Source organism: Chaetura pelagica, unplaced genomic scaffold (assembly GCF_000747805.2).
Source record: "Chaetura pelagica isolate M959 unplaced genomic scaffold, ChaPel_1.0 scaffold21, whole genome shotgun sequence".
NCBI lineage: Eukaryota > Metazoa > Chordata > Aves > Apodiformes > Apodidae > Chaetura > Chaetura pelagica.
The window spans coordinates 1841953-1858920 of NW_009952251.1; the positions used below are offsets into that span (position 1 = coordinate 1841953).

Sequence of the window (16968 nt, forward strand, 5' to 3'; positions counted from 1 at the left end):
CTTTGAACAGATTATATACATCACTGACTAGAAATGCAAAACACAAGAGCACAGCCTAATCTGTATTTTCCTTCCTCCATAAAGTATTGTGTTCCTTATATAGGGGCTCCTTTCCATGAAGTTAAACTTTGGAAGACCTTTACTAATAAAAGAACAATAAGCACACTATACTGCTAAAATATATATATAAAAAATTGTACCCATTTTAGAAGTATCATTCATAAAGGCAATTATCTTGTCTTCTTCAAATAAATTTTGATTTACTCTTTAAACTTCTTTTTTTTTTAACTTTATAGACTGGGGAATCCAGAAATTGTGTATCTGTAAACTGATCCCCACGCCTTAATTTGCTGTAAATAAAAAAACAGAAGACATCATGTATGCATATCACCAAGCACCTCTGTAACTATAATAATGCAATTAGCATAAAAATTCCAAATTACATATACTCTCAAGGAAAGCTTGATGCACTCAAGAAATTAAATTTATGGAAGATAAATGTCTGAAGTAACAAGGTGTTGATAACTACTGTTTTCCAAAATAACTCTATAAAATAATAATCTTTTTACATGGCCTGTATCATATTAATACATGAGTAATCATAACTTATTCCTGTAAGACAAAACTAAAAAAATTACTTAAACCAAAAGCTTAACAGTATCCATCCAGGACTGCATACTTAAAAATAAAATAGGAGACAGTAATCTAAAATCTTGAGTGACAACCACATTTTTTTTCGGTTATTAGTTACTGTCTCTGTCAAGAAATACAGAACCTTAATGTTCTGGGGTAAAAGAGGAGACTGTGTCAATATAATAATACTACAGCATTTTAGCATCCAAATCAATTAGTAGAAGAAAAACATAACTTTAATCCCTTTGCATTTCTTTTACAAGCTATCTGGCATAAATATGCCTGAAAAGCCAATGGTAAAGTGACAAGACACTTTCTACATTGCTTGTAGCTCCTATTTGTCATCAGTCTCACTGCTTCGATTAATTATTTTTACTTACAGAGGTGAACAAAAGTATTTTAAAGATGCATTAGAACATGTCAGTTTCAGGAGTGATCTTCTCCCAGTTTTCCCAATAAAGGAAAACACTCATTTTACATCCTCATCAAGTAAGCTGCTACAATAATTTCGCTCACAACACTATTATGGAGAAATCTTGATATAGTCTTTACCTAATGAATATGCATTCTACTAACACGCACACACAACAGAGTCTAATTTTTCCTTAAAGTAATATTATACTAAAAAACCCCCAAACAAACAAACAAAAAACCCAATTAACATAGCATCGATATTTTCAGAAGTAATAAGCTTAGAGGTCCATTAGGATTTAGATTTTTTCACAAAAATGCAAATATATTAGTTTTCTTAACAGAGGTTTGGCTTTAAAATCCTCTTAAATTTTCATAGTTATACAATTTATGTAATCTTTTAACAATCTCAGAAATCCTGTGCCACTACATTTGCTATGAACACTGAGAGGTAAATAATTATCAAATTAATAGATCTTAAACTCAAATTATTTCTTAGATACAGCTAGTTAAAGCAAAACAACTGATAATAGATTATTAGTGTGTTAATCAGCTTGCCACTTGACAATGTTACAATAACATTATTATGGTATACATTTAAGCATAACAATTACAATCATCAACTCTAAAGGGGTTTGTATCCTGACAAACATTAAGAATGCGCCATTATTCACTACCAGCATAAAATGTTATATTATATGCTATATTTAAACTTCAAGACTTGAATACTGTTGGTGTCTTACTTTGGCACTTGAAATCCTGCCTAACAGGAAATGTTTTATATCAACACTGAAGTATATTTGCAAAAGAGATTTGTAAAAGAGATAGTTCAACTGTTTAATAACAAATCTTTACTGGGGACTATTATGTACACCAAAATACAAACAAAAGCCCTAATTTGTCTACCTACCTGTTTATACTGGGTTCTTTGTAGCAAATAGTAGCCCTTCCTCGTCTAGATGGTGCTGCTGAGTTTTCTTCTGAAGTTTTGGGGGATTTAGTTACTGAAGTGTGAGATTGTATACTTCTATTTGTCAACTCTTGCAAAGCCTTTCTTCCTGTGAATACAGTTGGTTATATGCCTCATTTTCAATATTTTCTGAATAATTAAGTAAACTTTCAACTCATAATTCTTTTTGATTAGTATTTCTTAATCAAGTGCTTTGGTTACTGCTCCTGCTCTAAAGATGCTCAACAAAAAATAGGGTAGATTCTGAAAGAAAATGTCACTACAGCAGATTTCAACCTACACAAATCTGGAGCACTGAGGTCTGCCATGGACGGCTCTTGAACATTATAAGAAAGCCCCATAAGCTCATGGCCCCGGATGCAGGCAGGGGGCATATATGTAGAACCTGAACGTTCAACATGTTCACAAGTTCTCTAAGACTGCATTTTCCAACTGTATGCCTGCTCCTTGGACATACACGCATAAAATTAGCATAGCAAGGTGATTAAGTGAGCTTCCTTATCTTAGAAACAACATTCATTTTCAATGCTTCGTATTTTGAATCACTAAACATGTCCAAGAGGAATTTTCCATAGAAAAAGTAACTAGCCTTGGCAGAAGTAGTACTATTTGTGTCAGCTTTCTGTGATCCTTTAAAACCAATGCAGAATGTCCAAGCAAACAATCAATATTTAGTTTGGAGTCAAACATTTCAATAACTTGGGTGAAATATTGAAATTATTATTTAGCCCTCGTTCAAATATTATAAACCATTTCCAGATCACAGTCTCTCTGACAAGCACTAAGACTTAATGCAGACAGTAATCCAAGATTAAATAAATCATATGAATCTGTATTCCTTAAAAGTTCTTCCAAGAGTATATATTCCTCACTGCTAGAAGTCAAGTTTTAGATTTACTGCATCCAAATGAGAACATCTGGAATGTAGTTTTTCAAAGGCACCGAATTTAAAACTCTTATTGTCACTTCTTGAGAACAGATGCTTTACCTTAAATCCTCTGTGTCACTAATGTTACTAATCTCATAGAGGAAATTCATACATATATGGGATAAATGACAATTTTTGTGTTGTGCCTATCTGAAGACCAAGAAGTTACTTCATTATATGTTTACATACTTCTCAAAAAAGTTATTTTCTCTCATTATTATAGCATCTGAATTCCTTATACAGTCTAGCATACATACTCTTAACTGATGATCAAGCTCATAGTGCTGAATTACTATTAATCTGTAGCAGATTATTGTGCTGAGATCAATGCTGATCAGGCAGAGAATTGAGAATTCTATCATTTCATGGTCACTAAGCCCAAGACAGCCTCCAGCTACCACATCACCCATCACTCCTTCCCTGTTTGTAAACAGTAGGTCTAGCGAGGCACCTCCTTTCGTAGGTTCATTTACCAGCTGTGTCAGGAAGTTATCTTCCACACACTCCAGGAACCTCTTAGATTGTTTCTTTTCTGCTGTGTTGTATTTCCAGCAGACATCTGGTAAACTGAAGTCCCCCATGAGAAAAAGGGCTGGCATTTTGGAGACTTCTGCCAACTGCCTGCAGAATGCCACCTCAGCCTCCGCATCCCGGTTAGGTCGTCTGTAACACATTCCCAACAGGATGCCTGCCTTGTTGGCCTTCCTTCTAATCCTTGCCCATAAGCACTCGACCTTACCATCACATTTGTCAAGCTCTATTCAACTGCAACACTCTCTTAATACACAGTGCCACTCCACCACCTCCTTTCCTGCCTATCCCTTCTGAAGAGCTTATAGCCCTTCACTGCAGTACTGCAGTCATGACAATCATCCCACCATATTTCTGTGATAGCAACTATGTCATAGCTGTCCTGCAGCACAAAGGCCTCCAACTCCTCCTGTTTATTGCATATTAAGGTGACTTATTGTTGACATATTAAGGTGACTTTTGGCTGCTTGCAGCAAGTCCTTCCTGATTTATGAAGGCATAAGAAAAAGCATTGTTTTTGAAGGAGTTTGTTAAGGAAGAGCAATGCTCATTTGTTTTAAACAGGAGGGCTTTCTGATCATGAAGAACCTCCCAAGTTTGGCTACCTCACAAATCAATCTTGATTTGTACCACTTTTAAAGGTCAAAGCAAACTGTTATTCTGAGCTTGTCCAAAAGCTAAAAGTTAGAGATCAGGCCAACTTCTTCTTAAGCATTAAGAGCTTTGAGACATCTATGAGTTTGCATTATTTAGGAAAGCTGGATGCCTTTAAGTGCAAATATTTGTGTTCACATAGACCTAACTATATAGAGCCTTTAATTACATGACATTTTCAAGGCATATTTCTAAGAACAGTTAAAGGTAGTGATCAGAAGAGCTAGCATTCTCCGAAGAGCTGTCATTTCCTTGCTTCCTTTTAATTCAAGATATGGACTTGGATGTAGGATGAAAGATGAACTGTTTTTTGAAATATACTTAAATGGATGAAGATAAAATTATTCGCTTATTTTTTATGTCAGTGTTTTTTATATTGCTAATCACTAGGGCCTATTAATTTATCATTAAAGTTAATGAAATTATGGGATCATTTTTCTACCCTCCAAAGAAGACAAAAATCAAAGACAAGAAGATGCAACTTCAAATTACCAGGACTAATACCTCACACAATGGTCTAATTCTGCTATTATTCCTATGCTGTGGTCACATAAAAAAGGAGACTTTTTTGGCTGTTGTGTCCTAGCATTCAAAAGAAGTCAAGCCAATATTTGCATGATAGTTGGGGATGCAAACTACAAATTTGAGCTACGAAACCGTCTAGGTGTTGGGACACCTTCAGAGACAATGAAGTCAATAGGAACTTGTTGAGAATAAGTATGTTTACAAAATAGAACCCTCATACTAGAAAACTTCAAAGCTACATTTTAAAGCATATTTAAACTCACATATTTCTTTAGCTTCTTTACAGTAATTTAATTGTATGATAGAAGAGTCTAAACCAGTCTTCCAGCCTATGCTAAACTTTGATTATTTTCTTCCTGTACCTTACTTAAAAGAGGTAGTCACACTGAAGTTTGCTCATGGGTTGATTCTAAAGTAAACCTGCTCAAAGTACTTCTTTTAGATCTCAGAATTCCTGTTTAACTGCAGTGTTTCTAAAGAAATACAATTGAAATCGCTAAGTCCAGCTATGTTCTCCAATCATGAAGGGAACAGTGAAGTTTCCCCTTATTTCCTTCTATAAAAGCTCAAGTTATTGTATCTGTTCTACCCCCAACTTTTTTAATTCCGTTACGTTCTTTGAAAAATGAATACAGGCTCAAACTATAACTGCAAGAATACAGACCACTGACATCTAACTAAATGTCATCTTGGAACATACTGAAAAGCTACAGCAATTTTAGTTACCACAATTAGATAAAGATATTGTGGCTGAAATATGATACAGAATATTAATAATTTTAGTGATTTTCAGTCTTGCTTTCTTCTACCTGTTTTATTCACTCCAAGCAAGCAAGCAATAAGAATAGGACAGTACTAACAGAAGATACCTTACCACTATTTCAGGTACTACCTAACTAAAACTGCCATTTTTTGCCTCACCCATATACTTACCATGACGAGGTGTGGTCTTATTGTAAGTCTCTTTAGAAACGCGATCCAGTTTCTGTTCTGCTTTTCCAGCAGCCAGTGCTTTATTATGATCATCTTCCCTGCAGACTTCAGAGTTTTCCAGCTTAGAGAAGTTCAGAGAAGCATTGTGGTTATCTAGAGCTGGGAGTTTCACATTGGAAAGACCTTCCTGGAAAAAGCCATCTACAATGAACGGCATATTCTTAGAATATTCGACAGGTGAGAGTTTTAAAAATTCTAATTCTGGAGCCGTAGGTTTTAGCTTGCTCATAGAGGAATCCATCTCATGAGGGACTTCCTGGTCATCCAAAATATTCTGCCCCCCTTGGTCAATATTCCCAAAATAATTTTTTTCTGGTTTGGTCTCAGTAATATTGGAACTAAGCCACTGTTTGCAATTTACCCCATTATCAGGATAATCACTTATCTGAAGGGTTTTATGTGCCACTGATGAGTAATTCACATTCTTCAAAGTTTTAGTATCAACATGAACTTCTTCTTTATCCTGTGGTCTATTTATAGCTACACCAATTTGAGTAACTAAAGCAACCTGCATTTCCTGAGTTTCAGTTACTTTATTTTCATGAACAGCCTCTGCATGCATTAACACATCCTTATTTTCTAATCCTTCATTTTTACAAAGCGAGAACTGTGTAAGATTTTCTTTTGGTACTATATATGCCTTCCGGCCAGCCTTTGCCAATGTACGCTTTAACCTGCCTGATGAAAAATGGATACTCTTTTGGTCTACTTTCTGAGTAATTTTATTAATGCTGTCACACTCCGTTTCTTCACCTAGTCTGTAACTATTTTTTTTGGTGCATTTTCTCTTTATAATATTCTTCTGGTTTTGTTTTCTCTTGCTGTCATGTTGGTCTGTCTGAGACTTTTGTGAAATACATTCTTCATACTGCCCATTTTTCTCTCCACCGTGTTTTGCTCTGTTCACTTTAGAAGGGTTTTGAAAAGTTTTCCCGTTTATTTTTGGTCTGATATGTTTCTCATTTCTATACAGGAAGTCCAACTGTGAAGGCAATTCACTAGAAGTGTCACCCTGGAATTGTAAATTTTCAGCACAGTAACTTTCAGGTGGGATGTTGTTAATTGACAAGTTTGAGTCTGCTTTTTGTATTTTGCTTTCCATGTCTTCAAATGTTTCTGAGAAAGCTTCTTTATTTGTCTCCTGTTTTCTTGGACTCATTAAGTTAACTTCATATGTCTTCTTAGTACCCTTAAATTTACTTGGATAATTTTGTGCTTGATAGTATTCGCTGGTATTTAGCAAACTCTGTTTCCCTAAGGAATTTCCTGTAGGTAGCTGTTCCATCTCACTTCGGAATACTTGAGTTTGTGACTGAGTAGTTTGTGAAACTTCAGCCCTAGTATCCCTTTGTTCTGCACACACATTTGAACTGACTTCAGTCTTGCTTTTAATTTTCACTTTATCCTTCTTAGAATATCTTACCTTTCTGAAATTTGCTAATACTTTATCAGAATTGGCATTACAATTTTTATTTTGGTGTAATTTATCTTTGTCTTTCGCTGAAACTGTGAGTAGTTCACCTGCATCACTGGTGGTCAATTCCATATCAGCATCATAAATAGTTTCTTCAGTCTTCATCTTGTCAGTAAAAAGCAGCTTCTTAAAATCTATGTTACTTTCACTGCTAAATTTAAGAGGTGAAGGAATAATGCAAGACAAGTCACTTGAACATTCCTGGAAATCCATGTCATTGGTGTTGCTACCACTGTTGATACCACAATGAGGCAAATTATTTGAGCTACATGTTTTATCAAAATCCTTTATATTAGGTTGAGTTTTTGATTTATAAAGTACTGCATGTTTCTTTCTTTCAGTCACATTTCCACAGAATGCCAAGGAACTATTGTTACATTGTTTTGTAAGCTCCTCAGACTGTCTTAAAGATTGTGCATTTTTGACATGAGCCAAGAAGGTACTATTACAAGGTAGTTCTGTGCGTAATTGATTTTCTGCAAAGAGAAAAATTTCAGCAGCTTGGGGGAAGAAAGAATACAGCATAGTTATCTGAATAAGACAAACTACTGAAGGTTGGACTAGAAGCATGGAAAATTACAAACTGCCTTTTTTTTTTTTAATACTGAATACACATATTTTATGGTTGGTCCTTGAAAATTTAGTTAACTAGAACTAATTTAATATTTTACCAAAGTTGGACTTTTCAAACTGGGTATAAATGCAAATTTATCTTCCTATAATTGCTTAAGGTATTAATTGGTTACCTTATAAAAGTTTCATTCTGCTCACATTAATTTTATTTACATTTCAGCTGTGTTATTTCAATGAACATTATTCTACAAGTGATTGCCAAGACACCTATACTGATGGGTGAGCATTCTACTTTTTATTAGTTTAGGAATTTTACTATACCTTCTGTACCACCCATCAGGTAATGAATTATTAAATACTAATTATCCAGAAACTCCGAAAAATAAATAATCTGTAGAGAAATACATCATACCTTTAAAAAATATATTTTTGTCAACGGTTGTTTCCACTGTTTCTGTATCATTTACCTTTTGATTATTTGTACCAGAAGGCAATGATAAAGCAAACTTAACTTGATCTGAATTAGTTTCCTTTGACAAAATAGTGGTACATTTATAAGAATTTGGTATTTCACACATCGAAAGGCTACCTTGCTCTTCTGTATTAGCTGTTGCAGTTAAAGGGAGCTTCACCGGCGATTCCACAGACCTGAAAAGAAAAAAAACTACTGTGAAGAGTTTTATTACATTTTATGCCATAACATTCAATTGTTTAAAACATTCCCTTAATAATGACTCACAGCACAAAACAAGAACTATGAAATCTGGTTCTGTCTTAGGGGCAAACTTATTTTTTATGATAGAGAATAGTGCTTTGTGCCAGTGAGATCCCATGATGAAAGAAGCAAGTTATTCAAGCACAAGTTTTGTCTATCACTCTCACTACACTTGCAAATTGACAATTTCTGAATTAGACAGGAAATTATTTCTCATTATCTCAAAAATACTTAGGAAAATATACAGAAATTAGATTTAAAAAAATGCATAGGCACTTACCAGCTTCTGCATTTAATATAAACACCTACCTAGCTGACTGACAGGTACTCTTGAACTGGTCATCAGTAGGGCTACTTGGACCAGCTGACAGAGGAAGACAACTCTGAAGATTCTTTTAAAACAGTAACAGTGGGGAAGTAGAAACAGTTGAATATTGTCTCATCGTTTAAGTATCAGAAATACCCATGGGGGAAAAAAAAAAAAAAAAGAATGGGCAAAAGCTAGAAGTACTGATGAAAGGTGCATGATATTCAAACACACACAATAATTTTAAAGAAAAACATTTTGTAGCAAAACCTATAAAAATCTGTAACCTACCTGCATCCCAAAGCAACGTATAGACTTTTCAAATGTAGCTATAATTAATCCAAAGTGCATTATACATACAGAAGCATACAGCAAAACTACGGAACTGCTGAGAACAAATAATTATTTATTTTTTTTAAAATAAACTGAATTTTTCGTGACACAAGGAATTACATGGGTTATATTTTCTAATAAAATTTCCTCATGCAAGATATTTACTGCAGCACTAATCAAGGAAGGCAAGTAGGGCACTGGTTGGTGAAGAAACTACGTACTGAAGTACAATGCTTTTTTTGGTTTGTTTTTAACCACATTACTTCACTAGGACTAACTAATATTTAATTTTTAGATACTTTGTAAACAAGATTAAGTCCTAAATGTAATTGATTTAATAGATTAGAGTTTCATCCCCATTCCACAGAATTGGGATAAATGTTTTAAGATATATCTATATTATTTCAATATTGCATTCATTTAGATGCTTTGAAAATATTATCCTGGAAAATGAGTTCAACATATTAATAGTTCAAAAAACATCTTACCTCAGGAAGACTGCTTATCTCTATTGCAGTTAAGAGGTTATAATTCAAAAAGACTTCTATTTCTGTAAGAGTTTTATTCTGCATGTAAAAGAACAAGTCATTTGAAAAATAAATTGTAAATGGCTTCTAGCTCAAAATGATACATAGGTGAATGTTTTTTGGGTTTTAATTTTGTTAATATTCAATTGAACAAAAATTATTTTTAATACCTTCTCATCACCTACAAAAGTGAAGCCGACACTAAAAAAGTTATGGATAGACATACGGACTGATGGACAAAGCAGTAAGTAAAAAAAAACCCTATGAAAGAAAACTTAAACATTAATTCTATGCTATCAAATGATATTACAGAATCACAGAATCCTAGGGGTTGGAAGGGACCTTGAAAGATCATCTAGTCCAACCCCCCTGCCAGAGCAGGGTCACCTAGAGTACATCACACAGGATATGATATGATATGATATTATTTCACAAATCTGAGATTTACACTTTAAATCACCATTTTAAGAAGCAATATTAAGATTTCAATAAAAACCAAACTTGCTTTAGCTGATCTAATTTTAAATTATATTATTTGCAGCATACCAAACACTTTAGTTTTTGACGAAGAAACGTATTATGAAACTGCAGTTTTTCTACTTCCTTCTGAAGAAAAATCTTCTCATTCTTTAGCTTCCGAGAATTTTCCTTCTCTGCACTCAAAGCCACAGCTAATGCTTTATTATTTTGTTTCAAAGATACCTTAAACATAGATGAGTTATCTAAAGGAGACAAAAATAATTATTTTCAACAGCTTCAATTCTAGGCCCTCTCTCTTCATGAACTATCACTACATAACAACAATTTTATCTGTCCATTTTGGTGGAACAACAGCAAAGTCTAATCCTTTCTAATATAAAACTGTTTCTGTTGGCTGTCATTCTGATGAGTACTCTCTCAGCTTCAAGTTTATTTCATGCATGTATTCTCTAGTCTGGGTTTTTAAAATCAGGTTATTTTAAGAAGAAAACATTTAAAAATTCATAGTTTCAGAAGTATAAAAATGTTTCCAAATTTAAAAAAACAAACAACCAAATATACATTTTACAAATTATAAAGCTCAAATATTTTGAGCATAAATGTGAGTTTTGAGAACAGAAAGAAAAAAGTCTTCACATTAGAAAGAAACACTCCACTGTCCTAATGAAAACCTGCCTACTCATATATGTTACAGAACATTTTAGGAACTTAAATTGTTTTTTTCTAATGATACTGCATACTACCAAGCTTACTTTCATATTTACAGTATACACAGGGTTAACTTGAACTCAAGGCAGAGACAAGTCTGCTCATAGTCTTCGATAGTACAAAATGGGGCAAGGTTAGCTTGAAATCTGGTCCAACTAGATCTCTTCATTGTCTTACGTTATTACTTCTGTGATCTGTCATCTGACATTTGCAAGGCCTTTTTTCTTTGCTTTGGGATATAGGCAACAACAGTGCAACCTAGTTAATCCAAACATGATGCTTTGAAATTCAGCTTAGTAAATTACTTGTATTAATTACAATGTAGGTATTTCTAAAGGCAATTAGTATTATTCATCTATACTGTTTATTTTTCACTGAAAATTAGTATTTTTGACATAAAGCCACAGAAAGAAAAAATATATAAACATATATACCCAAACAACAAAAATTGTTTCATCGATCACAGAAAGAGAAGCAGAAATCAACCTCCAATTAACCATGCTGATTATAGTAGAGCATGCTGAAATAGCAGTGTTTCAAAACATTTACAGTTTCCCTACCTTTTGCAGAAGAGCATCTGATGTGTTCCATAGTGTTGTTTTTATCAGAGCCAGAAACAAAACCCATCCATCTACCAAGACAAACCTATATTTGAATTTAATCTAAACTTACTGGAAAAACACACTACCTTCTGGCAAGTGATTACATCAGCAGATTAATATTTGTAATTTTCTTTGATTTAGTAAGTGACTCAATGAAGAATTGTATATGAATCCCATTTGGCAAATGGAACTACTACGTATTTTACTACGGCACTTGTATTGTACAAGGTAATTGATTTTACTCATTTTGGTACCTCAGTTTTTAGATGCCCCAAATGGAGGAAGACATGGATGTTAGAAATGCACCTGAGTACACTTTTTGAAAGAACACTGGCATGCCAAAGAACAAGCACTGAAAATACTTGAAAATTAAATAAAAGAAACAAATTACAACCATCTGTTTTATCTTTCAAACTCTCCTAAAATTCTCAACATCCCAATTAGTATTTTTAACAGGAAACAACTCAGCAAACCACATTAAATACAATTACCACTCCTTTTGAGGTCATACATTCTAAGCACAGTAAATGGCTCAAGTTTTATTTTAACAGGACTTACTTATTAATTTATTTTTTATTTTAGATGCTAAAGCAGCATTCCGTTTTGCAACTTGTAATGTTCCATCCCTCTTCCTCATATGCCCTTTAACAGCATCCAAGGTGAAAATGTTAGATGATTTAGCAGGTGCTTGTTTATCCATATTCAAAACGAACCTGTACACTGTCAGGAGGAATGCCCAAATAGTAAGTTATATTTCTCACACTTGTTAAAATTAAGTTTAATTATCTCCTATCAGGATTTTTTATTTCTGAAGTTGAGAAAATTGCTTCAGTCTTTACCTTTGTTCAATTAATTCAACCAAGTTAACGACCATTCCTTGAAACTTAAGTCACATTATCACAGAGTGCCAAAATACTTAACTAATAAACATGAAGAATGAAAGGATCGCTGATTTTTTATCTTATACATTCCCTCAAGTTATCTATCCAAGCTTACACTTAAAAGGAAAAAAAAACCAAGGTTCTATCACTTCACAATAGGACCAGACCAGCTTTTGCTTTGTAAAGACCAATTTTAAACTGAAGCGTTTACATAAACGGCCCGGTAAGCGCTATACACGTAGATAACCTGCGAGAGAGACCGGCACACGAGCACCAGCAGGACAGAGGAGGGACCAGCGTCCCAGCAAACAGCTCCGAAGACGCAGCTGCCGCCGCACGGCCCCGGCTCGTCCCGGTCCCGAGGGGCGGGGGTACCAGCTGCCCCTCATCGAGCCTCAGGCCACAGCGAGGGACGCCTGCACCCTGCCAGCTGATCCGTGCCCACCTTACATTGTAGGAAGGGTCGCTTAAATCACTGGGTGACAGCTTAATCAAACTACGTATGAAAGCAAGAAAAGATGACAAGCTTATCAGGGAACAAGTAACACTCTGTGCTTCATAATTCAAAGGCAAAAGACACAGACAGGCTGTAACAGTTTGATACGAACCCACCCCACAGCTACTGCTGGATTTTTATTACAACCAACATCCTCTCTTTTCTAATGCTCTGTTGGTAAGACAGGAAAAGCACTGTAGCAGTTTTGTCATGTACATGTACAATCAACCATAGTAGAATAGGTCACATACACATTTCTTTTCAGAAATGAGATGCAAATAAATCACTAACCTTTAATCCATAGTTCTAATTCTTCAGTGATGCTTCTGAGTGGTTCAAAAATAAGCGGGATGCATGTAACTTTTCTAACTACATGCTGGAGCTACATTTTCCAACTACATTTTAAATACCAACCATTAGTAACACTAACATTAAAAAATTAATTGTATAAACACTTAGCATCAATCCTAGGACATTGTGAGGAAGGAATCGGGGAACTGCAGAGATTCCACCTGACTCTCGGAGATTTTTATGAAGAGTTTGAGGTATCTAGCTTTCAGCTCAAAGAGTTCCTTTAGGTTAAAAGGAGAAATCCATGTAATTCCTTCCTATTGGAAAGTTAAATTTCTTTCTAGCTGATCTTTTGCTGTTAGTAATAGATGAAAAGACAAACAATGAAGACTCAGTCATCAAGACAGTTATGGAAAGAACAATGATAAAATTTAAAACCAACAGATTATAGCAAGCACGCATGCTGCCCATTCATAAACAATTTGTAAGCATCACAGACTCTGATGTCAGAATTTGAGCAAGCCAACTTTTAGTTTGGTTCAGGTAATACCAGGACTAGAAACTGCAAGGAAGTATTTTAGTCTAATAAAATGCTTTCCCCTAAAATCTATTTTGAGCCTAAAAGCTCTTGGACTTCAATACACCCTCCACATACATTCTCTTTCACTGGCAATGTGTGCACAGTCCTACCCTTAGTGTTGATGTTTTAATTTATTTGAAGATTTACAGAGATATGGAAGGCTGAAATAACAAAACAGCATTATGTTCTGTAATGTAGCAATCATAATGAAAATCCTACCTTTCTGTATGCTAACATCACAATAAAGTAAATCAAAGGAATCCCACAGTATCAGTGGCATTATTTGAAAATGTATCTTTGTTAACTTACTATTTTCATAATCTGCTGCAAACAACATCTATAGAGTCTCTTTTTACTACTTTTTCTTAATTTGTGCATGATACACGGCACAGTTTCTCAGCATGGCCCTGAAGCTGCAAAACCCTATGCTTTCTATATAGCCTCCTTAAAACACAGATTGTATCCAGCACACCTTATATACTTTTGACACATTTCCCCTTACAAGGCAACTTGGAAGCGACTGTAGCTATTGTCAAACTCTGGCCAAATAAAAAAGCACATAACATTACAAAACTTTAAACACAGAAAACCAATAAAATAAAACTTACCTCCTTGTCCTTTCTAGAAGGTAGTGTTTTCCTCCAGATCCAATAATGAGTTTTCATTTCCTTCAGTTTTACAACAGTTTCAAGTCCTGAAGGGGCAATCACCAATTTGCTTCCATTTACTGTTTATGTCACTACTACAGGCAATAAATTTAAAACAGAATGTGAAGTATTGTGTTTCCACCTGTGGTCATACTTTCTTTTACACTCTGCTGAGGAACTCCCACACCGTAACATTTCACATGTAAAAATCTCCAGGTGATTGCCAGCCTCTCAAAGTGAAAACCTAAAGTACTGCCAAGTTTCACAGCCTGTGTATCTTAATATGTATTTAAGAGCAGAATTCTGGTTTTCAGGCATTTGGGATCCTGTGACTGGTCTTTAAACTGAATGGAAATGAGAGAGTGATAGAAAGCCAAACAGACAGAGACAAACCTGTTGTAAAAGCCCAAACCATATAGGAAGTGCTATAATTGAATTTGTGTCTGTTTAGATACCTGAAAATCCATCTCTGAGAATTATCTTTGTTGAGGAATCAATCCTGTAGGATCTAGTCAAGTATGTGTTACGACTAAAACTGTGCACTTCTGGTGGACAGATGATGTATAACAGCTTCTTCCTCTGTGGATTCTCTGATGTCCAGTAATACCTGAGGTCATGCTATACTTTTTCCTGGAATTATAGCATTAGGAACACATTTTCCTCTAATCACACTATTTCTTGCACAAGCTTAATGAAGATTCATTTTTAAATGACTCCTCACCTCTGTCAAATTTGACTGAAACTAGTACATTGAAACACAAATATGCAGAGGATGAGTGTGTAAGCCAGTCTTCCTTTGGAAACTAGTGAAAAACAAAGAAAGTCCCTGTGTTCATTTCCCAAGAACATGCAGCTCAAAAGGCAGATTGCTTGTGCAGGTTGATTATGCTGCATGCTTCTATTCCAAGTACATGCTGTATTAATCTTGAATAGTAATAATATTTTATATGGCAAAAGCTGAGGTCCAAAACTTACCTATTGCATTGCTTCTTTGTGTGTGTGTACACAACATATCATTTATATTGTTCTGGTCTCCCAATGCAGAAATACGTGAAGGAACATTGTTCAGAGGCAAAACCTAGCCAGCTTAAAGGAGAAAACAGGCATAGAAAGCTGCATCTTCATTAAGTGAGTATTTTAGAATGACAAAGACTGGAAGTTATAACTTAAAAGTATATTGTAACATTCTACAACAGCAGCCACGCTGAAATTGTAATTGCTGTGTATGAACTATTCCTAGTAAGAGACAATACACATTACATCCTTACTAAAGATATAGTTAAACCAGAAACCATTATTCCACAAAACTAATGTCACACTTATTTTTACTTATTTATAGGAAGTCCAACATCCATGAATTATCAGTCTGTACTGCATTCAGTGGCATGTTTTAACTTGTATACTTATTTAATTAACAAGATATTAAACATTAATGGCCTGGATTCTGTGTACACTCTTGGCCAAGAGCTATTCAGAAACCACAGTCCTTGGAATGCCATTTCCTCTCTTTGCTGCAACTGCAGCATGCTTAATTGCTAAGGAAAAAAACACGAAATATTCACTGTAGCTTTAACCACTATTCTAATGCAAATAGGCATTAAATTAAAAAGAAGTTAGTTCTAAGTAGTAGTCAATAATTTCAAAGATTATTATTATCTCCCTGCAAGGGACCAGATGCAACCTGATGTAGATGGCTCTTTCATGTCCTTCAAGTGTGAATTAGAAGCCTATGGTCCTAAATAGTACCTAAAAATACAGTAGCCTGTGAATACTTAGATATTCTTAAACCCAAAATTTAGTAACAGACCAGAATACAGAAGCTATGCTATTGGAACTGTGGCTGCTCTGTGATTGTTTGTTTCACACCTTTTGATCTGACCCTTTAACAAGTGAACTTGTTGTGGATTAAGTTTTGATACCTTAAATATGGCAATAAAACACCTCCAAAGAGAAATGGTGACTAAACAGCAGGATGACACAAGATGAAACTCAACAGGAATTGCAGATGTAATTGACTTAATGTGCTATGGTAAATGAGCTCTTTATATACAATAAGGGCACATTTCTTATATGTGCAGTGTACAGTTAAATAACTGGATTTTTACTGGACTTCAGATAGCAATTAGATTAATATTTGGGACTTATCTCTATATTTTCTAAACATATAATAAATTCATATGTTCCAGAAAGTTTGCAGAAACATAGTGTTTTGCCCTGTTAACTTCTGTACATAATTACTAGTTATTTGGCAGACCTCTACTCTGAGAGTGTACCAGCATCACTTCATCCCTGCAGAAGTACCCATTTTAGTGCTGCAACTCAGGACACAGCCGCAGGAGAAGCCAGCGCCCATCACCTGGACTTACACCTTGGGCCCAGGTGGCTGCTCCAGCCCTCGATGACCGGCAAGGCTCCGAGACCACCATAAAGTAAAACAAGGGCACTGCATGTTAGAATAGCTCAAGCTGCAGTATTTTTTCAGCCTACAGAAAAAGCAATCGAGTAAAACCCACTTCGAGTAAACACCTACTTGTAAATTAAAAAAAAAAAAGCCTCCCCTCAGAGGACCCAAAGATCAAAGCCCACCGGAGGGACCCTCTGCAGGCAAAGTGGGGGAGGCTGGGGCTGACTCGCCAGACCCGTGCGGGGAAGCCCGCGCGGCCGTGCCCCCCGCACAGCGATGCCGCCCCGCACAGGCCGCCCCGCCCC

General features: G+C 35.3%; 1 protein-coding gene across 1 annotated transcript; it reads right to left on the reverse strand.

Moving 5' to 3' along the window:
• Nucleotides 1-244: 244 nt before the first annotated feature.
• Nucleotides 245-12634, reverse strand: SGOL2 (shugoshin-like 2 (S. pombe)). The gene is made up of 9 exons (XM_010007390.1): nt 12493-12634; nt 11923-12084; nt 10121-10296; nt 9536-9613; nt 8717-8799; nt 8105-8340; nt 5586-7595; nt 1955-2102; nt 245-350 (listed from the first exon to the last, which is right to left on the reverse strand). The coding sequence occupies exons 1-9, from the start codon at nt 12632-12634 to the stop codon at nt 245-247; spliced, it is 3141 nt and encodes a 1046-aa protein (XP_010005692.1).
• Nucleotides 12635-16968: the final 4334 nt, after the last annotated feature.